Source organism: Perca fluviatilis, chromosome 17 (assembly GCF_010015445.1).
Source record: "Perca fluviatilis chromosome 17, GENO_Pfluv_1.0, whole genome shotgun sequence".
NCBI lineage: Eukaryota > Metazoa > Chordata > Actinopteri > Perciformes > Percidae > Perca > Perca fluviatilis.
In genome coordinates, this window is record NC_053128.1 from 27,511,796 (window position 1) to 27,537,067 (window position 25,272).

General features: G+C 39.6%; 3 protein-coding genes across 5 annotated transcripts; all 3 read right to left on the minus strand.

Annotated features, from left to right (window-relative positions):
• Nucleotides 1–80: 80 nt before the first annotated feature.
• LOC120545356 (nucleolysin TIA-1-like) lies at nt 81–12,140 on the minus strand. 3 transcript variants are annotated; one of them, XM_039779585.1, is made up of 12 exons: nt 11,946–12,140; nt 8,665–8,761; nt 7,716–7,814; nt 5,851–5,905; nt 5,067–5,154; nt 4,316–4,391; nt 4,059–4,164; nt 3,625–3,723; nt 3,439–3,523; nt 3,162–3,300; nt 2,885–3,036; nt 81–2,112 (listed from the first exon to the last, which is right to left on the minus strand). In XM_039779585.1, the coding sequence occupies exons 1-12, from the start codon at nt 11,969–11,971 to the stop codon at nt 1,965–1,967; spliced, it is 1,170 nt and encodes a 389-aa protein (XP_039635519.1). In that variant the 5' UTR covers nt 11,972–12,140; the 3' UTR covers nt 81–1,964. The 3 variants fall into 3 exon arrangements, with proteins under 3 accessions (XP_039635519.1, XP_039635518.1, XP_039635520.1); XM_039779584.1 differs by having other exon boundaries at nt 2,885–3,039; XM_039779586.1 differs by having other exon boundaries at nt 1,965–2,103; nt 2,885–3,039; nt 11,946–11,971.
• Nucleotides 12,141–13,525: 1,385 nt separating this feature from the next.
• dtwd2 (DTW domain containing 2) lies at nt 13,526–19,295 on the minus strand. The gene is made up of 6 exons (XM_039779686.1): nt 18,960–19,295; nt 18,575–18,665; nt 17,706–17,800; nt 17,399–17,597; nt 15,099–15,227; nt 13,526–14,228 (listed from the first exon to the last, which is right to left on the minus strand). The coding sequence occupies exons 1-6, from the start codon at nt 19,121–19,123 to the stop codon at nt 14,049–14,051; spliced, it is 858 nt and encodes a 285-aa protein (XP_039635620.1). The 5' UTR covers nt 19,124–19,295; the 3' UTR covers nt 13,526–14,048.
• Nucleotides 19,296–20,522: 1,227 nt separating this feature from the next.
• Nucleotides 20,523–25,139, minus strand: si:ch1073-398f15.1 (cardiomyopathy-associated protein 5). The gene is made up of 2 exons (XM_039779680.1): nt 24,127–25,139; nt 20,523–23,353 (listed from the first exon to the last, which is right to left on the minus strand). Exons 1-2 carry the CDS (start codon nt 24,249–24,251, stop codon nt 21,082–21,084), a joined length of 2,397 nt encoding a protein of 798 aa, XP_039635614.1. The 5' UTR covers nt 24,252–25,139; the 3' UTR covers nt 20,523–21,081.
• Nucleotides 25,140–25,272: the final 133 nt, after the last annotated feature.

Genomic DNA, 25,272 nt, shown 5'->3' on the forward strand with positions numbered 1-25,272 from the left:
TTGTCAAACCTTCCATTCTCTGCACTAAAATGGTCCACCTAGTTTTAAAGAGGAGATGCAAACAGTGGAACCGGGAGCTGTTTTAAGCATCAGCATTTTAATGGGACAAAGCAAAAACTCAAACCATGTTACCGAAGCATCAACAGAACTTCCCTTGCCAAAACATAGGTTGAAAACATTCTTAGGCACCGCCTACTCTTGGATGACTTTTGGTTAAATTAAAAAGTAACTCACTGATAATAATAATAATAATAATAATAATAATAATAAGGCAACACAATGGATTTTTCAACGATATTAAAAATGATGGTGGCCACAGTGCAAAAATCTGATCCTTATATGGTCGTTTCTTAATCTATAAAAACAATGGTTATTTAGGTTTAAGACACAATAACTTAAATGACGTATTACTTGTCAATTGAAAGGCTTTTGCATTGCATAGCAATGCTGCTTGACGTCGGAGCCTCTGGAAGAATCAAATGTTGCACAATGTTGTTGTCTCTACTGTACACGGACCAGCACTGGACAGGGATGCTACGGTCAAACAGCTGTTTCTGGAGTCCATTAGCCCAACCAGAAGCAAGCTCGCCTCCTTAATCAACAGGTCGTCTTTATACAGATTCAGCACAAGTGAACAGACGGTTTGGTTATTTACATAAAAACAGACAAGAAAGTGGAATGCAAAAACAAAACAAAAAACCCTAGTATTTCAAATTTTGTGTAAAGATAACCTTAAGTATTTGTGCAATATTTGTCTGCCTATAAGTAAGATACGAGTGGCAGTAATCCCTGCAATTGGTTTATTTGAGATCTTGAAAATCTAATTTAAAAAATAAAAGTTGACAGTTGACAGCGACAATGTTTTATAAACAAACATAAAATGTCTCACGTGTCATGATTTCGATGGTGTCACTGCAACATTTCTTCATAAGACAGTCCCGAAATGAAAACACAAAAAAGGCAAGAAGCTCTATACAACGTCAGCATTTTAAAGTTGCTCAAAACAAAGAAAGAAAATTACACTATTTCATCTGTTGCAAAAAAAAAATTAAAGATGGCATAGTCCTTTCTGTTTCAGGGGAAGATGAACTGGACATTGTTCTTGTGTGTAAAAGCATCAGTTCATGCACACACGCAAGCACACACACACATTCCTTCTCCTCAGACTGGATTCTCTTCAGTCGGTTCAGTTCGTCCCGGGAGATGAAAGTGAAGGAGCACTGAAATTTTTACTTGTTTTGTGATTTCCACTTTCCCTCAACCTGGCTACTTCTTCTACTCAGTGATTTCCTACATTTCACAGAATGACAACACCCTGAGAACTTGCTTGGACTTGTTTTTCACTTTAACTGACAGGTGGACAGACCAGATGTGAGAGTAAGAGGTTCCAATTGAGAAAAAATTAAAATCACACCCCTTACTCAATACACTGCATTACTTACTGTGGACTATTGAGTGCTTTCTGCGGCAAAGTTGGTAGCCTTTTCTCCCTGTATGACTGCAAACATTGGTATACAATTCTGCCCTTGCTCTTTGGCTCTGAGGGGCTGAAAACAAAAAACCTGGTGTTTTGATAGAATTAGTTCATCTTAAGTTTAAACTAAAATGTGGCTGTGCTGGAAATAGCTTGACACGGTCGTATAATTTACATTTGGCCAGTTATCTGCAGGCATTACAAAAATACGCCAAACAATAAAATGGGCCCAGGAATGCAAGGTGCATTAGCAATTAGCTGTATTAACAGTGTTTAAGTGTTCTGGAGTGGGTCGTTTTCTTTACACTTGTAGATTTGGGCAGTGGGTGAAGTTATGGGCTGGTAAAGGTTGATAAAAATGGCGTACCAGCCTCTCTAACAGAATAACTTTGTGTGGTAACAGAGAGAGCGCATCTAATGCGCTCCTTCCCCCAGCAGAGTATCATCCTTGTGGCCTCAGAGGCTTAGAGAGGGCTACTGCGATCGGTGATCAGTGGGTGTGGTAGCCAGCAGCGCTCATGCCAGCCTGGTTGGTCAGCACCGTCCCGTTGACTCCCTGCCCGGGCTCCACCATGCCCCCGTTGCTCACAGCGCCCACACCTGTCCATCCGGCACCAGCGTGTAAATGACTGTGACGACAGATAGAAACAACACGGCAGGACAAATGTTAACCAAAGCTGTTGTAGCGTTCATCAGACACATAAGTTCGACCATTTAATGACGTGTGGCGTGAGGGAGAGCCTCACAAAGCTCGTCTGGCTTGTCGTTTATGACTACGATTCATCAGTGTTTGTTACATTTGTGGATAGTTTTTAAGCTAGCTAGGCAAACTGCTCAAGTGCACAACTTATTCTTCTATTGGCAGTTATCAAACAGCTTCAGCTGCATTACCACCATCCGCTGGACTAGATTGGGGTTTACGATGCAGTATTCATATTAAAGCTACGCTGCAAGTTTCTGATGGCAGTAGAGATTGTCCAGAGTGAAGACAACAGGAAACGCATAAAAAAAAAAGTTGAAGTTATTGTCTCCCTTTCACCAAACTACATCTTAGCAAAGCCATTTCTACAGCAAACCTAACCATCGTAAATACATATTGAAATACATATTGAAAATACGTTGACTGCAAAAAATAGACCCCTATGAAACCTCCCGCTGTTGCTCGTATTACAAAGCGAGTGAAACCATGCGAACAGGGTTACTACGGGGAACATTATAAAGCACAATACGAGCCGAACATGTTGTATACACTCATTCAATGTTGCCATGGCAACAGCGACTGGCAGAGGAAGAAACAATCAGGTTCAGGGAGGGGATGGAAACAAAATGGCTGCACGAAAACAAAGTTTGCCATAAAGGACGCTTGCTCTCGAGCGGTTCATTTGATCCTGCGTCATCTCTGGTACTCACTTGTAGCCCTGCTGATCCCAGGTCTGCCCGTAGACTCCGTAGCTCGGCACCTGCCATCCATTGGGCACATACTGACCAATCTGCTGTGCAGCTGTGTTGCTGTACCACTGACCCCACTGACTGTAGGGCTGCGCTGCGAAGCTCACCGTGTTCTGCTGACATATAGAATCATATTTTGAGAGGCCGAGTATCACGTTGCACCACGGTCAAATGAGCAAACACTGTAGCAGTCCAAGTAGTCCAGACGTGGTGAGCTGGGGACAATCCTGGTACATACCTGTGGCAGCTGTACCTGCTGTATGGGGCTGACCATGTCTGTCGTTTCTTTGCCCCAGTAACACTTCACAACATAGCCCTCTATGGACGTGCCGTTGACTGACACGATGGCATGAGCTGCTGCTTCATGGGAGTTGAACCTGCGCGAAGAGAAAAAGCTCAAATGTTAAGACCGTTTAAGTCATCATCGTGCGCATAGGGGAGGTTCACGTGTGAACGTATTAAGCCTTCATCGCATCAAATAAATGTCCGACAGGTCAGTCAGGAAGTCAGCTTACCTCACAAATGAGTAGCCTTTGTCTGGGAAAACTCGGATTTCCATTATTTGGCCGAAAGGTGAGAAGGTCTGTCTCATGGTTTGCTCTACAAAAGAAAAAAAACAAAATAAAACCGTTGCCATTCATTCATTCACGTGTGCAAATAGTGCCTCTATGCCGGCAGCTCACTCTTCTGGACAAACTCACCTGTGAGACCGGTTGTGACTCCCCCGCAGTAGACGGTGCAGTTGCTGGGGCTGGACTGGCTGACCACCTCATCAAAAGATAGCTGCTTGGAATTGGTTGCTAAAAGAAAAATTAGAGCAGTTTTTATTTAAAGCATTGTCTTTTCTCAAAATATTTCTCTTCTAATACAATCGTGTGCCTCGACTGTGGGTGCTGAATTTAAAATGTATAGATTTGAAGCACTGGGCAGCTTAGGGTTTAAGCGTTTATTGGTCTGGTGAGAATTTCATGCACGGAAGGAAACAAAAATAAAACGGAAAATTCAATCATGTTACGTTCTCAGGCGCTCCAGAAAGTCTGGCACGTGCAACGGAAAACCTTTGAAAAGCAAGGTAGGAAGGAGAGCTAAGACAAAGTCCATCAATTCATCTTCAACTTAATTACAGTGAACTTACTCTCATTTGTAGTTTTAGGAGCAGGCTTCCTTGTGGCCCAGTTGGTCCTGATCTGCCTTCCTCCCAGCCACTGTCCTCCCATCTGCTGAATGGCATTCTCTGCATCCTGATTATACAGAGAGAAACACGCAAACTGCTGAGTCACCGACACCAAACGTCTCACTGTAAGTAAACCCTGAGCTTCAGCTAAGTCAACATTCACAACCTGCTCACATTTTCTCAGTCCTCTAACACATGGGCATTACTGGCACACTTACCCATTTGTTGAAGAAGGAGACAAAGCCATAGCCTTTAGATTTACCTGTGGCCATGTCTTTCACCACTCGACAATCCCTGTGGACACATAGAACACACGTCAAGAAATTCAGTTTATGATGTTAAATTCAAGATATTATTATCCAATTATATCCAATAACGCGGTTTCATTCATTTTATCGTTTAACTGGGTTAAAGTTCGACATATGGAAGGTTTGTGGTGAAAACAGAAATGGGAGATGGCATGTGTGCGTGTGTGTGTGTGCGTGTGTGTGTGGATTTGTTTTGATATACTACAGTATGTTTTTATGAAACTAAATGCAGAGATCAGACTATAAGGGTGGAATGTTTTATATTGTTCTTGGTCAACAAATCCCATGAAAATACCAAAACCAACAATTCACTGATTCCACTGATACACAAGTATGGTGTGTATCCAAAGCCTGATATATTTTATTCTTATTAAACTGTATTACACATTAATGAGCCAAACTAATGTGCCTTCATTACCATGAACACATCCCACATTCACCGTCCTGCCGCTCTAAAGACTCACTAGAGCACCAAATGTGGATTAATCGCTGCTAAAAATAAATAGAAATGCTGTATTTAATATTATTTAAGGTGACTGCCACAGACAATACTGGGAGACGAACTAACACATGGTGTTGGTCTTTTTACAGGATTTGTTGAATTACACAATAATAACAACAACAACAACAACAACAACAACAACAACAACATTATACGTACGATATTTTCCCAAATGGAGCAAAAGCTGCTTTTATGTCATCTGTGGTGATTTCAGGACTAAGATCTCCAACAAAGACGTGGAAGTGACCTAAAAATAAAAGAAAAACATTTTTCACATTGTATTTCATACAAACTATTTAACACAGTGAAAACACAGATGGTAGAAGTGTGTCCGTAATAAAAACATTCCCGACCTGACTGGTAAGTCTGACTCCAACAACTTTATTTACTAAAAGAATTATTAAAATGGCTACTAATATAATGGCACAATTCCTGTTGCCATTTTTTGTACAGTACGTCCTCCATTAACTGTTGCAGGTATGGTTACGATTTCATGTGCAGTTTAATCTATTTAAACACTGTACCGTTTTGAATAAAACAAGACACTTCCATAGTTTTGCAGCTGAGCTGGATTTAATATCCCAGTCTGTCAGTGCTTACGCACGCACGCACGCACGCACGCACGCACGCACGCACGCGGGGTAAAAGATGGCACGATTTGAAACAAAGAACACCCCTTATGAATGCACTTCAGTTACCGCCAACTTGAAGACGCTAATAATTACACTGTAACTGCGCGTGTGGCTTTTAGCACTGATCTTTGTCAATTGGACTGTTTTTGCAACGAGAGTCATTTGCCAATTTTTGCTCCAAATGTCTGCCTATTACCTCATTTAAATACGTGCAAATAGGACAGAAGCACCGAGACTTCTACCCTTAACCTGGAAAAAGAAACCATATAACCGTGAGATAGTTTTTCTTACTACTTCGATGAACTACTTACTGCTCGTGTCTTTCTTTTGGCTGGTTGGCGTGGTGGCCCAGTTGACCTTGACCTCCTGCAACAGAGACAGATGTCGAGAGCGAAGGAAGAGGAGAAAAAGGTGAGAAGTGAAGTATGCTTGCAGAAGAGAGGAAGGTGCTTTTTCTTTGATTAGAGGTTTCGTCACACACCAGGTTTACTTGAGAACTTTTTTTTTTTTTTTAATAAGGTGGTCTCTGTATGCCATACGTGGGTTCTTAAACCACCACTACAAATGGATTTATCCATTATGATCTAGTTTTACATACCTTTGCATTAACTAATAAAACAGTAAAATACAGTGGAGAACATAAAGGGATATTAAGGTTTCACCTTCATAATCAGGAACATTTCAGTCAAAATTTGGAGCAAAACGGTAGGAAGTAAGGTCCAAATAACAAGGGACTTACAAACAAGTGATTTTTACGAACTTGTTATACTCCTCAAATGGTCCTTCAATACCTGTTGAGGATAAAATATTTTCAACTGAATATATTTCTCTTGAAGTTGCTCTTATGTGGATTCTATGTGGAAATAACTTTGCAAAGAACACATAGCAGTATAGCAGTAAAGATGTAAGGGGACAGAAGAGCATCAATTAAAGTAGATCAAAGACATGTAGCATGATTACACAGCAGGGCCATGTTAAATCAATTCATACACAAAATCTTAATATAAAAACAGACAGCATGGCGCATAAAGTGGCAATAAAAAAAAAAACAGAACTTTGTTTACACCTGTGTAAATAGAAAATGTAACTTATCAGTTTATTAGGTGCACCTATAATGTAATACTACAGATCCTGCCTTTAAAGCCTGGGATGATGGATCAGTATTTCTTGTAACAGTGTGTGACAACTAACCCTAACAACACACAACATACGGAAAGAAAATTAATGAGGCTTTTTAAAATGCTTTCATTATATTAAAAATAACATACTTGTTGAAATGTCTAAACTCTAAAAAATGAGTTTGTGCACTATTATTCTGATAGTCAACTTAACATTATTTCAGGTCATTGTTTTAAGTAAAACTGCCAAAACTATTTCACTAATTTTATAGACCGAAACCATTGTGAAAATAATCGACAGATTAATCAATAATGAAAACAATCAGTAGTTGCAGCCCAATGAAAAATGACATGAGTCGATTTTTTGGGTATTTAAAAAAAAAAATTTAAAAAAAGGGCGTAGAATGCAAAACAGGCTGCCATAGCAACGGGTTTTGTGTGTTCACAAACTTCAATGATATTGTTGCACAAATCAAATATTGCTAAACTAAATATTATTGTGATTTCTTCGGTGCTTGTGCAAAACAAGTTAATTGAATAATAAACGATGTAAATTTCTCTCAATAAACTGCATTAGTCTGAATGTTGTAAAAGGTCTTTCAGCCTCCTAAACCTACAACTGTGAATGGGAAAACAGAAAAATGCAGAGCAGACTATAAAACTCTAGTAATGTATTGACTGATTACTTTGTATCTATCTTTCCATGTAATGAATCCAATCACTTGGTGGAGCATCTACTGACCGGTGTTAAAACCACGAGAAAAGCAAGAAACCAGGAAAACAGTTAGAAAGAAAGACCAAAAACTCATATTGTTGAGTATTTAGGGCGATGATACTTCACAGCAGTAACATGATAAAGATCAGTGCGTTTCCACCCCAGTCACTTTAGACCGTCCACAGAAGAATGTGCACAGGGGAATAAAACTAAATTAAGTGAATGGGAGCAGGAACGGGGAAGATCAGGTCTAAAAAGATACAAGTTTTGCCAGCCGCTTCATTTCAACCCTGCCCACCCAGCCTCGCCATAGTTGACTCACCCAGGAGATATGATAGCTTACCTTACCCAGTATTTTCCGACCATTCATGGCTGCGATTGTGGCAGTGGCATGTCTATGCTCATAGAACTCCACAAAGCAGTACGGATCATGACCTGCTGTCTGGAGTGGACAGGAAACACAAATATTAATCAAATGTACTGCTAATCATTTTTATTAAAATAGGAAGAAAAAAGGTCTTCGGGGAAATTAAAAAAATGCTCCTTTTCGTCTCAGCCGGCTGGAGGGACGAGTTGGTGTCGATGTTCAACCGTAGAGAACGAGAGAGCAAGTAAACCAACATGCGCTGTAGCCTTCATGTCACAGGCAGACATTGGGTTGTTAGTTGTAGAGGACCACACCAGAATCTAACCAGACCCAAGTGGAATTTGCAGGCATGTTTCCATGCTTTTCAATGTGCTGCAGCTGAGCAGCTATTTAGCTAACTAGCCTGCAAACTGACGTTAGCAGTACACTTTTCAATGCAAAATTTGATTGGCCGTATCAAAATAAGGTCTTCATCTACATAGACGGATACCTGAATGGTATTGCGTCAAATTAATGCAATAATAGAGGGTGCCGTCATTAAACCAAATAATATATATAAAAAAATGTATTCCTTTTGGTTTCTGATTTTTTCCCCACGGAGAACACATGCGACTTTAAAGTAACGGCCTGTGGCCATAAGGAATTTAATGACATCATTATTTAGCATTAAAATGAGAAGCCAGAATAACCGTGGACACTGGAAAAATATTTGTGAATCAACAGAATGAACATTAGAGATGAGCATGGGGCTAAATTAGATCACAAGGTTGGGAAGCAAGGTGTTGATGAATTCATTCTCAAACGTTGTACGACAGGTTGTCCATGGATTGTACTGCCAAACGGTGCCTGCTGTAGCCAAAGTATATTCTCAGGCAAAAGGGGGGAAAGCAACATAAGAATGGAAAAATGTGACAAATTAACTTACATCTACTATCATTTTACAGCTCTTGCAGGGTCCAATCTGCCCAAACAACTCTAAGATGAGGGCCTCTGTCACGTCCCGGGACAGATTCCCCACATACCTACAATGGACAGAAGACACAGATAGTACAGTATTACAGTTTTGTGATGTAAATGTTGATTTAACATGTTGTGTGGGTACTGAAGCAGAGGCAAGCTTTTCATCCAACTTGTATTATTATTACTATACCTGGACACACAGGCTTGGAAAGGTGAGAGAGAACAGCTCACCTCATTCTTCTACATTGTTTTGTTTATCTATTTACCTGTTTGCCTCAAAACTAAAAATGGCCTTAGCTGCCTCATTACAATGGTGTTGTAAATTATTCCCCTCCCTTTTCCTGTAGTTTATTTGGGTTGTAACTAGTCTGGATAAATGAAGTACATTTCCAGGTTAAAGCCTGACATCCGGCGCGTGGCGTGGCCCCATTCCCGAGACTATTTTGCACAACTTATGGTGCGTTCTTTTTGTCCACCGAAGTCGTTTTACGAGTTGTTTTCCGGAGTTACGACCCGAAGTTGCAAAAAAAAAACGCCCCCGAGGTCGTATTTACGACTCGTCAAGTCGTCTGAACTCAGAGGACCCCGAGCTCACTTTCAAAGATGGCTACATCGTGCATCACACGTAGTAAACATTGTGGTTTTCTACAATTTTAAGCACTTTTGCCTTTGTTGTAACCAAATGAAGAAGTCGTACACATAGCGCTGTATACTGCTACCTATAGGCATGTCTCTACAGTCTTATTAGGAGTTAAACATAGCACTGTATACTGCTACCTATAGGCATGTCTCTACAGTCTTATTAGGAGTTAAACATAGCGCTGTATACTGCTACCTATAGGCATGTCCCTACAGTCTTATTAGGAGTTAAACATAGCGCTGTATACTGCTACCTATAGGCATGTCTCTACAGTCTTATTAGGAGTTAAACATAGCGCTGTATACTGCTACCTATAGGCATGTCTCTACAGTCTTATGAGTTAAACATAGCGCTGTATACTGCTACCTATAGGCATGTCTCTACAGTCTTATTAGGAGTTAAACATAGCGCTGTATACTGCTACCTATAGGCATGTCTCTACAGTCTTATTAGGAGTTATACATAGCGCTGTATACTGCTACCTATAGGCATGTCTCTACAGTCTTATTAGGAGTTAAACATAGCGCTGTATACTGCTACCTATAGGCATGTCTCTACAGTCTTATTAGGAGTTAAACATAGCGCTGTATACTGCTACCTATAGGCATGTCTCTACAGTCTTATTAGGAGTTAAATACCGCCTGATTAGTTATTTTGTAGCTTGTGCAGCTGAAATTGGCTAGAGACGCTCGGTTGCTATATGACAACAACGGCTTTAAGCCGAGTCTTGAGCAGAAAGCAGAGCAGTAGCCTAACGTTAACGTTAATCAAAACGTAATTTTCATGTATCAAACTGTGAAATATATGTGTGCAATATGTCAATAACTGGGTGAATAGAATCCTAAATGTTACTAAAAATGTTACAAAAATCCATCTTTTCTCCGAGTCGTAGTATTGTGTGACAAAAAGAACGCAACAACCCGCGGTTATTCGTTTTTCGACACGGATGTGACGTCACGCTCGAGCTACTAGTCGCGATTACAAGACAAAAAGAACGCACCATTAGCGGCGCCCAAGACGATTGTGATTGGTTTAAAGAAATGTAAACAACCCAGAGCGTTACTTTCTCCTATCGTAGAATGCATCTGTGGTGTAGCCAGACCTATCTCCACAAGGCTAAGTTGTAACATACAACTCAAAAAACATTTTTAAATGTGTACAATCAACTGGATGACAAAATAATCTTTTGTTACTTTCACCTAACTTTATTTCTTGCACAGCTATGTTACCTCATACACTTACTGACTAGATTTTTTTTTAGTACTTATTTTTGCCTTACAATTTGACTGTGAGCAACTGCAACTTCCCTGAGGGGATCAATAAAAGTATTCTGATTCAAATCCATATTCCCATGGAATATTACCATAAGAGACTGATGCATGTGTAAATGCCAAAACCACACGCACACACACCAACATAATAATAATAAAAAAAGATTAAGATACCAGCAGCCAATAATAATCAGATTTCAAGTCCACAGGATTCAAGTGAACAATGAAATCTCAAGGCTGTTTATGTTTCTGTAGTCTGCATTTAGTTGCTGGCTTTAAATAGATTTTAGTTAATTGGTAATTGAAATAACCAGTTCTCAAAACCAAATTAACATCAGCATTAGCCTATGTAACATTTAGCGAGGTTAATGGTAAACTATCCATACAAATACGTTCCTAGGCTGTTGCAATAATAATTGTATACCCAAGAGATGTTATGGAGTGGTTATGGAAGCCCATTTCCACCAATCTGATGAAAAAAGAAGATCCTACGGTCATTATAATGAGTTAATCTCTCCAAATAATGAGAAACTTTCTCAAAATATTGACTTAAGTATCTCAAAATAACGAGTTAGTATCTCACAATGAATATCTCAAAATAATGAATTAGCATTTCAAATAAGTTAGTATGTCAAAATAATGAGTTAGTAACCTAAAATACATTATCATTATTTTGAGATACGATTGACTTTTTTTTTTTTTTTTTTTTTTAATAATGACCAGGTATATTTTGTGAAAGCTTCTCATTAATAGAGAAACCAACAAATGTATTATTTTGATAAGATTTCTCATTAAAATGACTAAAGGGTCTATTTTTTTTTCCATTACATTGTCGGAAATGGGCTTCCACAATGATAGCACACCAAACTCCATAGATAAGCTGGCAGTTCGGTGTTCATCTGCTTATCGTCAGACTTGTTTTCATCTTAGAGCAGTCTCTGATACATATGGCCAATATCTGCAAGTCACCATTTAATTCGGCATAAGCAAAACACACCAAACTGTATTTGTTGTGATAAATAACTACATTGTCCTTACCAAGCAGTGGGAAGCGATGCGTTAATTTGAGTTTTTTCTGGAACGAGTTAGCTGGCTAGCGTTAACGACTGAGCCGAATTTACCAGATGTTAAATCATTACGATGTGTTTAGTTATTATTAAGTCGTATTATGTTAAAACTACATACAACTGTTGCATTTCTAATTTAGTTTAAGGTCCAAATCTGAAGTGCGCTCCGGATAATACGCTACATCTGAATGCTAATTTAGCTAGCTAGCTACGTGACGAATACAAGCGGTTAGCTAACAGTAATGCAGACACACACACACACACTTACAGGGTTTTGGGCGTGTCATCGTCCATTCTGTTTAACTTGCTGGCCGAGAACAAGTTGCAACCCTGAGAGCAAATCCACGACTGTCGCGGGCAGCTGCCTGTGACACCGTCAAGTTATTTTATTGCGCAGTACGAACTGGTAACCGCCGCTGTTAGCTCTAGAGTGAACAATGGATAGCCGACAAAGATGGCGGAGCGACCGGGCCGAGGCGAAACTCGCATGCGCAGCGGTTCAGCCATAGTGCGTTCCATTTGTACTCGGAGCTCTGGTTGGCATATGTATATATCTATGGTTGGTATGTAATATATCTATGGTTGGTATATATGTATATATCTATGGTTGGCATATGTATATATCTATGGTTGGTATGTAATATATCTATGGTTGGTATATATATATCTATGGTTGGCATATGTATATATCTATGGTTGGTATGTATACATTTATGGTTGGTATATATATATATATATATATATATATATATATATATATATATATATATATATATATATATATATATATATCTATGGTTGGTACATATATATATCTATGGTTGGTATGCATATATCTATGGTTGGTATGTATATATCTATGGTTGGTATATATATATCTATGGTTGCTCTGTATATATCTATGGTTGCTATGTATATATCTATGGTTGGCATATGTATATATCTATGGTTGCTATGTATATATCTATGGTTGGTATATATATATATCTATGGTTGCTATGTATATATCTATGGTTGCTATGTATATATCTATGGTTGGCATATGTATATATCTATGGTTGGTATGTATATATCTATGGTTGGTATGTATACATCTATGGTAGGTATGTATGTATCTATGGTTGCTATGTATATATCTATGGTTGGCATATGTATATATCTATGGTTGGTATGTATATACCTATGGTTGGCATATGTATATATCTATGGTTGGCATATGTATATATCTATGGTTGGTATGTATATATCTATGGTTGGCATATGTATATATCTATGGTTGGTATGTATATATCTATGGTTGGCATGTTACAAAATACTGTCAACTGGAAGGAAAACATATACAACACATACATTTACATGTAAATGTAAATTCACCAATAAAATACCTCTATTTCTGTATTCCATTAAGAATCTGACCAGTAGTTTTAAACTTTGAACAAATCAAAAGCTGTAAAGACAGATGGGTGTGATGCGTTTAATGTATTTATTTAATAATCTGTTATTTCTTATTTATTTATGTACTTTATTTTAAAATCCTTTCTATTAATTCTGCTCTGTCGTCTACTCCTCCTTGGAACTTGATAGTAGTGTGAGAGGCTTCAATTATAGGTACCTTGTGTGCATCTTATTTGATCTGATGTTTGACTTGATATACAGTATGACTAAGGCACTAAACGGCCCCATTAATCCATCATGTCAACATTAAAAAATTACTTTACCTGCCTGGTTTACATTCAATGAGGTAGAGTTATATTATTACATTTTATTGCAGTTATAAATCATTTGATTCAGTTCTCAGCATCAGAAATAGCAACTTTGATACCTAACGTAAGATTAGAAAATAAGACATATTATCCATGTACATTTATTGTATTATAGGAGGACATTATGCAGTCAGATTTACTATAAAAACATAACAGGTAAAAATGTGACCTTACTGTACATTCATCAACAATCCTGACGTCACATACAGTGCAATACAATTCTCACTTTTCCTGCTATATTATGTGTGTTGTTGTGCATGTAGTTTCGTGAAATATCATGTGTTTTAGAGGTATTTTTGGTTTGTAACATAACCAAAAACATCATCCCTTCCAGATGTGTAAAGTCAATCACAACAGAATCACTAGTGTTTATAAAACTTAGGGAGGAACCAGGTCCATTGTATAATGTGTCATTAATTTATTTTAAATGAATGACAAATACATAAATTAATTTACCAGCAAAACAAAACAAAGTCCCAAAAAGTCCAGTGGTTTCCGTGTCTGTGCCCTGATGCTGCTACATGCTGCCCTGATGATACAGTCCTGTGCAGCGTATAAGACAGTTGTGTGTACAGAGATCGGTCGAGCTTCTCTGCTCAGTCCCTCCCTCATCTCGGGCAAACGCTGCTGTCGGTGACGAGTTTCTCCATCCTCTTTATCTTGCGTTTGTTCTTGGGCATGGGTTTGTCGTACATGCCGTTCTTCAGTAGATGCTCCTTGCTATGATGAATCTGAGCGCCGTGCTGCAGCTGGAAGGAGCACAGGGCTTTTAGGGGCCTCAGCAGAACCTGGACACACAAATGGGGAAGCAAAGGGTGATGAAAAATACAGAGGACTTCTCAGAAAAAAAAGAAGAAAAAAAATCATACATCAAGCACATACGTACATACACATATTTTGGTAATACATCTATAGTGATTTCACACTTCTTGTCTTAAAGCTGCTATAATTAACAATGAATCAAATTACTACATGTCTGTAAGGAGTTGCACATAGAAACGAACCTACAGAGATTTACTGCAGTTCCTCCCAGCTCTACATAGCATTTCTACGTTCTTTCGGATGGTGGTTTTGTTTTTAAAGCCTGCAACTTTACGGTTTTGGTTCAGTCTAACCTAAGATCAGCCGTCCAGACACAGGCAGCTGTTTTCAGCAAAAAAGCTCTGATGATAACCCCACTGCACATTATCTGTCCACCACCAATAAGCAGACACACAAAGTTGGCTGCTAGACATAGTGGAGCGTTTGGCAGCTTAAAAGCCATGTATTTGTCTTAGGAGTTGGTATAGATCAAAACAGAGCTAAAGGGAGAGTAAATATATATATATATATTTTTTTTTTTTTTGTTGCACAAGTAGCCTATAGAAAATGGTAATTTGTAATTTGCACAGCTTTTTAAGTAGCCTAGATGTTCAATGTACAAACTGTTTTAAACCTGTGTTTGTTGTGTGTCTCTATTGTTACTCTTGCAGCAATTTCTCTCTGTGTCCAAAACAAATTTCTCCTTAGGGAGACTAATAAAGATACTTTGATATTGGACTTACATTTACCACGTGGACACAATCATGACTTCAAATGATCACTAATGTTGCTTTGTATCTGTTGAAGGTGTAATTAACCAACTGTATATAAAATACACAACCATTTCCCCACGTCACCTCTTGGATGATCTCATTCTGCTCCAGGATGGACAAGGCGACAGCAGCACATTCCAGCGTGGACAGACAGATGTTGGAGGGTTGTGTGCGGATCACATACTGACTGGAAAGAGTCCTGCTGAGCTGCACCTGATATACCAAAGCGGAGGTGATCATTAGTGGAAGTGTGCTATTCGCTCTTTGCTGACATTTAACAGGCAATGGCTTTTATGTATTAAAGTTTTAATGCTTACAATTTTCAGGAAATTAAACCCCATTTTGGATACCATTTATGGTCTTCATTTAATGTATTTACATTTAGTAATTAACAGGGATGCACTGAATCCAGGATTCGGCCGAATATTGGGCTTTTTGACGGGGTTCGGTTTCTGCCGAACCTTAGAATTTTTTTTCCACTGAACCCTACGCTTGCACTACGCTGGTACGCTACGCTGGTCGACGTAGCGACGCCGCCGTTGATTACGGGAAGGTGTTTAGGTCGGTGGAGCGTTCAATGCAGCAGGTTGTGAGAAAGTGGAAATGGAACTCGTGAGCAGAATAAGTTGTTTGGCAGTACTTTCAGTCAAAAGAAGGCCATTCAAGTTGAGCTACATGTTCAATTTGCAATGCCGATTTGTCTCGTGGTGGCGAGGACCCTAAACAATACACAACATCGCCGCTGTTACAACATTTGCGTGTGAAACATCCAAAAGAATACGAGTTGTGCATGAAGGAATCTACAGACAGCAGCCAAAACTTCAGTTACGGCAAAGGAAGGACAGTCCCAGCTAACCAGACGACCATTACCAGCTTTGCTAGCCCTACACCGAACAAACAGTGGGCCCGCTGTGTTAATGGACTGAGGATGGGAGTAGGATTCAGTATTCGGTTTCAGATTCGGCAGAATCTTAACCAGTGGATTCGGTATTCGGCCAAACCCCAAAAATCTGGATTCGGTGCATCCCTAGTAATCAACTCTCTTTATAGTAGTTTTCATTGTTAAAGTAACATAGCTACAATAAGAAATAACTACACCATTAAGTAGAAGTGAGTGAGATTAGGTTACAAGTAAGATTAGGTTAAAAAGATTGTTTCAAATGGATTGTACAAATTCTATTGTAGTGTCAACAAAAATACAGTACAAACATAAATAAATACAGTACAAACATAAATAAGTACAGTGTGAATATAAGTAATGTAATCCAGCTTTACTGGACGTCGTCTCACTGTTGAGCCGTTTCAGAGCCATATTAAGTTAACGCTAAACCAAACATTTCCTGCTGATGCTGCTTCACATTTAAAGCGTTCAACTGGTGAAAACATGGGCTGGCGTTTATTGTGAAATATTAAGTATCACAGGGAGTAACGGAACAAAAAGTAGCAGCCACAGTTCGATTTAGGCCAACCAACATCCAACTTCTTAGAATGGTAACCAACTCTTTGACTTTGCCCTGTGTGGAAAACTTTCAGTTAGTTATTACTAACTGACTTCTTTATTAAAACAATACAAGTTTGTTTGGCTGTGCTGTAAACAGATACACCACTCGGTCTTCTGATGCATTTCTGACAACAACAAAATAAAACTGCTCAAAGAGTGTTGCTACCCCCAAAATTCTGGGACCTGTAGCAGTAAATCTGCATTTGTTGCTACCACCAGTAATCACTGATGTCGTAAAATCAACCAGGACTGAAATCTTATGGTTTACAACTTGAGGAGCTAATAAATAACAAGTAAAAAAGATTTAGTGTAGACATAGAGTAAAAATAGATGCACCAAAGCAACATTAAAGCCACTGAGAAATCAACATTAGTAAACGGCACGCAGTGCTCTTCAAAAACCCAATTGGTCTATGATTGCATTTAGCCAAAACACTACTTAGAAATTAAAAAGGCATGACGAGAATGGCTGATTAGTCCACAGTGTTCACTTGCCCACATTTAAAAAGACATTTTTTTGTTTTGCTTTATTTAAAAATTAGTCATTTCTTGTGGGTAAAGCAGCTTTCCCACCGGTGGGTGTAATTCGAGAATGTATACCGTCTCAGGTGGACAAGGCCCTCTACTTTATTCCAGCAAGATTTTGTGATTTAAGCTGATAAACGAAGATCATTTTAACGTGCAAATCTGTTATTGGCTTCAGGAAAACAAAGGTTTGTTAACTCTTTTTGACAACATTAACTCTCTTTTCTCTTCGCACCTAACTTAACATCCACTAACTTTTTGTACTATCCCCCTATCCAATGTCCCCATTGTGGTATTAATAAAGGATTTTGAATCTTTGAATCTAACCTGTTATAATGTGACAACACAGTTATACACACCTGTTTAGGCAGGTGGAACAGGCTGTTTTTGAGGAACATGTTCTTGGCCTGGCTCCAGGTGCCATCTATGATGATCACATTGTGTTTTAAAGTGCCTACTTCCTGGTATTGCACCAATTCCTCCAGGTTCTGAGATTTGGGACCTGGGTATAGTATCAGCGTCCTGCTGTCCCGACACACCGCTGCCAGCTCTGGGTGCCTGAGAGGAGAAAAGATGGGAGACAAAAACTAAATCTATTACAGAACTCCGTGACAATGGTGTTGCGTATGTTGTGGAATCAGTGTGCGAACAAGAAACACAGCTTACTTTTCCTCGTTGAATCTCCTTCCCACTATGACATTGCACTTTTCTTGTGGCAAACAAGCAGCAAGTAGTGGCACTGTGCGAAGTACTCTGCTCTCCTGAAAGTACACTAGAGGTTAGAATAGTTGATCTTAACAATGAGCCTCTCATAAAGATGTGCTAATGATTGTCATGAGCTGGCATGTTTGATTAAAAGTAAAAAGGTGCACACAGTGGAGTACATCTCATTGGCAGGAGCGTTTTAGGTTTTAGAAGTACAAGGATATAGAAGGTGCAAATGAAGATAATTGGTCAGATAAAAAGAAATAAACTAGGAGGATAAGACACAGTAAGTGATAAAATAATATAAGATATAACTTTATTTATCCCAAAGGAAAATGTTGTGCAGCAGTTGCAGTACAAAAGGTATAAAAGGTGCAAATCGAAAAATATGCACAATGTCAAAAATATAAACAGGTTAACTGGAAGGATTACATATGTATGAGAAGTGGCATAAATCTCTGTTTGCACAATATCAAATCTGAAGTACAGGGATCTCTTTATATCTAGTATGAACAGGAGGAATCATTCCATTGGACATATGTGCACCTCACTATTGTTTTAAAACAGATTTGATTATGAACGTGATAGTTTATGATGATGGGTTTTTTTGCACAATTTAAAATGACAAACAAACAAATATAACATTGTACAGTGCTGGGAGAGGCAGAAAACCCAATGGGCTTTTTGAAGCCTCCACCTAAATAATAATTTCACAATATTATACAGAACACAAAATTTACATACATATAATAATGTCTACATATTAGTGATGAAAACTTAATACAATATATGACATAAAACAATAATTGATAAGTCACATAGTAACTCACCTCTGCAGGATGCTGCACTACGTACAGACATGTGGAGACCTCCAGGGGTTGTGGTGGAAGAAAAGGACAGAGACACACCTTCTCAGGGCGACTACATGGGAGGAAAGTTGCAGACGTGAAGCTGTGATTGCCCAGATACTTCCCAGCCTATAGCCCCAATCTCTTTGTTTCAGCTGGTCTCTTCAGCTTCTCTGTAACGACAATAATCTGTTCTCTCGTTAAAGCATGCCAGATACTTGAGGAGGAGGAGGAGGAGGGAAGGAGGAGGAAGAGAAGGACTCCTTTCCTGCCTGGTCCAACCCATGGATGTAAAATACAACGGTCCAACCACTTTAACGTTAACGTCTTAGCTAGCTAGCATTAGCTTCACTTTAATTCAGCTCACCGGCAACGTAAACACGTCGGTCTTCTCTCGCCAACCTCGACCGGGAGGGCAGCCAGGTCGCCAAAAGCGTCGACTAATCCATCTTCCGTCGACGAGCTGTCGCCGGTTTCTGGTCCGTTTTCTTCGGAAGAGAGTGACGAACAAAAACTGGGGACATTGTCCATTGCAGAGTTAGCACAAAGCTAACTTATCCAATGCTGCATTTAGGTGGCGTCGGAATAACTGTTTAACCGTTAGTTGCTTTCCACGTAGAGCGATTTAGACATAGACATAGAATGGATAGAAGGGCCATTTAAATTCAAATCAACGTAGCATAATGGACATAGCTTCGTTAGAAAATGTAATTCTTAGCATTAACTCTGATAACAAGTCAAATAAAGCAGTATATTAGAGGTTTAAAACCACTGGTATTAGGGAATGATCTGGTGACTGCCTGGAGTCTGGGAAAAAAATCACTGTAACACAGTGTAGCCTTCAGCTTCAATCTGGAAAGTAATAGTATGAACAATAAAATATAACACAACTTTGTTGTAGCGTCCATTTTTTCCCCACATTGCGATTAAAGCTCATGAACACACTGAAGTCGGAAGAACGACTTCCCAACTCGGAAATGTGGACCATCCGAGGAGCACGTAAAAGCAGCCTACTCAAGGCCATGCTGGAGACTACACAGATATATATCTATGGAGACTACACAGCGCCGAGTAGGGACTTCTAGTATAGAAATACAACAACTAGAAAGACCGCAAACTGGTTTACAACTGGCTATTTATTTCTAATAAAAAGTTATTACGTATTTCAGGCGTGACTGAGTTCTTTTAATTGTTTTTATTAATACTGTTTTAAATGTATACAAAAAGCTAGCTATACATGTCAGTTAGCTTTAAAATGAGGGCATTAGGCACATATATCAACAAAACTAAAACTTAGATAATCTTATTTTGCCAAGTCGAACAGCATCTTAATTTTAACAATTGTTTAATTAATTTAATTGGGGAAATTTGTTTATTAGCTGTGTGAATTAGCCAATCCACTATATCTACTGTACTTCTATGACCTTGAGACTCACAGCTGCCACATGTCGATGTGGAGGAAAAAAAGGTGATTTAAAAAAGAAAATAAGAGTAACATGCTAATTTTTTAACACTGGGTGTCGCCAAAGCGCATTTAAACTGATAATAAAAGGTCCAAAAAAGCCTTCAAACACAACCATTACTCTGCCAAAACAAAAATACTAAATCCACTTGCACTGCATCTTTACTTCTCTTTATATCTAACCACATATGTGCAAGTTTACATGAATATCTGGGAGTTTCTTCTTCAAGGTCAGCAGGCACAGAATCACTACCGAGCTCCAGATGGGATCCATTGGATTCAGGCCTAGAGGCAACTGTATCTGCAAATAATGCCTGCCATAAACCAGCTTTAATGCCCACATGTGTTTGGTAAATACTGCACTGTCCAGTCTATAAACAGCTCATTTGATTGGCTCCAAAAAGCATGCATGGTCATACACATCAGTGTTTTGCCTGATACGTGGTGGATAATACAGAAGCAGATGCACATAGTTAAATGTTTTAATTTAACATTAATTGTAGTTATGTCGGAAAACATCAAGAATTAAACAACGAACATGCATGTATTTTTATTTTGTTTTTACAGTTTACAAGAAGGTACACAGACTCCTAGTTGAGACAAGGTGTCAGGTTAACAGCCAGAGAGGCTTATTTATAGCTGAAGATCCGTACTAACGTCACACCAACACCGACACATGCACTTTCACCCGTTTTAATTCCCACTCGTGACCCAAACATCTCCCTTCCAACACGCTATGATTCATGCACTACTTCCACCCATTCACGCTGAGTAAACAAAGGAAAATATTTTTCTACGGACATTTGATCAACTGTTTTAGATAGGATTGTTGACTTCATGCCGTGTGAGTACAGCCAGGTACAAATTGGGTACAAATTATAAATATATTGTAAGCCATTTGGCACTTTTAATATATGAAGTTTTAAGAATTTACCTCAGTTGATTGTAGGCCGATTCTACTGCGATTTTAAGACCTTGAATAAAGACACACCAGCAAGGCACTTGACAATAAACCTGTTGAGAACAGTTAAAGTATTACACACTGTCCTTTGTCTTTAGCTGGTTCAGTTGAATGATCGCCTTGTTTCTCTGGACTCTCTGTTTTAGCTGATTCTGATGGCTGAATCTCCACTCCTTCTGGTTCAGTTTGTTTTATAGCTGCTTCAGTCTCGCTTGTTTCCTTTTCTTCTACGGTTTTAGTTTCTTTCTCCTGGGCTGCAGCTGGATTTGTGTTTCTCAAAGCTGTTTCGATGCAATCTTCTACACTTTCAGTTTGTGGGGACTCCACTGCTGCCAGGGCATTTTCGAATAGGGCAACATCGGAGAAGGGTTGCATCGTTTCCTTCCCATCTGCATCTCCCTCGTCGGCAGGCTCTGCCGGTGATGCGGTCTCTTTCTCCTCCACCCTCTGTTCCTTTCCACCAGCCTCTTCTTTTTCCTGCATAATGTCATCAACTGGGGTCAGAGGTGTGAGGTCCAGACATGCCTTAGGAACGGATGTGGCCTTTCTCCTTGGGGGGGCAACTGGCCTTTGCATTTCCAAATCTTTTTTCCACAGTTCCTGATCTGTACTGACTGTCTCTTTCTCGTCCAGAGCTTCACGATCATCTATGCTTCCCCAGTCGAGTTCTTCTGAGAGAAACTCGAAGCTTGAGACGCTAAGTGGATCTTCTGGGATTTTAGCGACCTTTTCTACCTTGATGGAGACATTTTTGCCCGTCTTGACTTTAGTTTTTGTAGTTGATTGGGTTTCGTCCTCTTTGAGGGATTGAGGGAATGGGTCTACATCACATGGAGAAGAATTGTCACTGGTCCTCAAGAAGTCTGTGATTTCCTCCTCTGTATTTTGCATCTCACCTTTTTCAGGCTCGGACAGCAGATCGCCAAAATCATACAAATCTTGGGACAATACCCGAGGACCTTCCTCTGGGCATTTCTCTTCATCGGTTGGTTCCACTTCCACCGCAGGAGTCTCATCTATAAGGACATATTTCTCTAAATATCCCCTGGCCTCCCGGTCCGAATGCCTGCTGTGAAAAGACTTCTCAGACGTCATACTTTCTGTATCCTCTTCTTTTTTCCGACTGCCGATTGCTTCCTCGTACAGGTCAGTGTAAAGGAAAGCCATGGCTTTGGGCTCCTCCAGCAAAATTTGGTCGATAATTTTGCAAGGTCCTTCTGGTAGAAAGATTGGAGTCAGGATGTCCTCTTGGCTTCCGAACAAATTCGAACCGCTCGGTTTTGAAGGGAGCCTTGAAGGCGCATCACATCCGCCTTCTTTGTCTAGAGTTTTCATGACATAGTTGTCTGTACCGCCGTAGAAGACTTCATCGAGAAGATCGCTGTTGATTTCCTCAAGGCTGACTGTGTCTAAATTGTCATCATCCACAGTTATGGTTGCGGTGGTGTTGTCTTCAGACTGCACAGGTTTCTCGGTGTCCTGGATCTCAGTGGCAGCTTCTGCCTCTGTTTCTTGCTCCACCAGTCCCTGTGCGATCACAGCAGGACTTCCTGGAGCCTCAGCATCAACCATGGTGAACGCCTCAAAGTAGTCCACATTGCCAGCAGTTCCTCTGCCCAGAGGTCTGGCCACTGGAGCCCCTGGTGGATCCATTACATTTGTACTTATGGAAGATGGGGGGTTGACCTGGTCACCTCCTGCTGCATCTAGTCCCGTGAACATCAGCTCATTATCATGAGTCTCTTCACTGGCTTTAGGAAGAAGGCTCTCCTCCAGATAAGAAAGATTGTCCACCATTTCTTTGCTCTCCTCTTCATCCACAGAAGCGAATTTTGGAGGAACGACGATGTTGAGGATTTCAGAGCCCTCGGACACTAACCTGAATAGCTTTTGCTCTTTATCTACCAGAGGATCATTCGCCTCCTCTTCTTCTCCTTCCTCAGTTTTCACATTTGGCTGCGAGAATTCTACTAACTCCGGCCTTCCGGAGATGTTCCCAGAACTTTCTGCAACTTCCCGTAGTCTGTCGCCTTTGCTCTTCTGATTTACCCTCTCTTTAGTTTTCTTCCGTCTTGAAATCAACTCCTCGTCCATGACAAAGATAATCTTCCCTGCTGGAACAGAGCCAGGTGTTGCAGGCCGCACTGCAACCGGAGAGCTGAGATCCACAGTAAAGTTTCCAGCTTCGGATGCCCAAGGCGTGGTGCAGCGACTAGGGGTAGTCTCCCACGCGATTCCGCTGTCCTCGCCTTGCATAGTTACCATAGAGAAGGAAGAGTCCATCATCAGGCACTGCATCTTGGGCCGGACGTTGTCATCGTGGACGGCCTCACGTAAGCTGAAGGCAGAGAAACAAGATGGCAGCGAGATAAACAAACGACATCTAATCGGATGTTTCATCCACGTGTGACAGAAGGAACTTCAAGTTTTTTCAGGTGTTCTGAAATTCAAGATCACTCAGATCAAGAAAACCTAATCAAATCAGCCAAAGAGGAGCCTTAAATATCTTACTTAATTACTGTTTACACTTTTCAGTTGACTGGATTAGAAAATATCTTGACATTAGAAATTACATTTGTGATTCATTTTTGTAAAATGATCATGTAGCAGCAAACATTACTGATATTTTACCGGTATTTAGCTGATTATATCTATGTTGACCTGTATGTGTCCTTCTCTCACTTTCACACACTCACAACTAGCTAAAACTAATGCAGTCTAATACAACAGTCATGCAATAACTCCTCCCTTGATGAAGGTTATTAGCTTTTAAAACTACTCTAAAAATGTGTTAATTAAACTTAATGATAATGTTGGAGGCTACAGTTTGAGTTGCTGTTGAACTACATTGTGTTATACTGACAGGTGTTTCTATTATTTTTGTTTTAGACTGCATTAGTTTTAGCGAGGTGTACCTAATAAACTGACAACAACTGAGTTGACAGGTTGTAGACAGGTTAGTGTCACTAATGGAATTTCATTTCATACGGGAAAGGATCCAACTTATTTTATACAATACAACTATAAAGCAAACCTCATCACACAGAAAACTTTGGCTCTGAGCTGCAGTAATAAATCCAGAATACAACATTAAGAATTACTGATCTGTACCTGTTTCTAAGGATTTCCACTTCATCGCTGCCCTCGAGGTTTTGTTCAGTAATATCCTCAGGTGTCAACGCTGTCATCTCAGTGTCCATATCCGACCGTGCCACATCTTCAGTCAAAGCATCCATTGTTGTAATATGTTGATAAATCTGCTTTCGCCTCTCACTACGACTCAGCGCTGCTCTGTTGATCACATTCTAAGCCGAGCGTGCTCCAGTTGAGTCTCCATGCTCAGCGCAATCTTGAAATAGAAAACTGGTCTTCCAGTGTTTCATCTGAAGCATTTGCAACATGCAGGGAGGTAAATTTGTCTTGTATCTGTTCACACTGGCTGAACCCTTGCGTTTGGCACAAACAATACATGGGTTAATCTGGGTTAATAAATTGTAGCCCTGTGATGAATTTGAACTGTAAAAAAAATGCAGCCGCATGAAGTAAATACCTCTGCTTTTTTTTTTTCTTGCCAGGTCTAAATACAATGTTTTGCTGGGACCCTATATCTGATGCCATGAGTATGTCTATAAGTCTGCCAAACGCAGAAAAGAAGTTGAAGAAGTGTTCAGTTTGGTTTTTAGTGTCAAATAAATCCCATATTAAGCTTTAGCAGTGAACTGGTGATGAGGAAAACAAAATGCATAAATAGCACATTTATCACCCCTTTACCCCCTAATAACACATTTGTATGGCCTAACGTGCTACTTTAATTGTCAGAAAGTTCAGCATATTGTATTAAAGATCTGCTTTTCTTAACTTGTGATCCACACTTACTATGAAAATGTCAACCTTGCACCTGTTTACATCTGTCTTGCAGCGTGACAGGGATACTACATGGGAAATTAAAGACTGGAAGAGTTGGGGAGGGTTTTTATAATCAACAGGTTATACCTGGGCAGAACACGTCCTCATGTATAAACTAGTCTGGCAGACCTTCTGTAAATCATTATCTTGCCCAATGGACATGACTAATATAGGCTAAACATTTACTGGAATTAAACATGCACTTTCTTCTAACAATGTTATTGCATTTTTAGCTCATTTACTACAAATCACATCATATAAAACTTAGAGTAAAGGTAAATAATTATTCATTAATACCAGCTGTGGAAGAAGTACTCAGATCTTTTACATAAGTTAAAGAAGCTATACTCT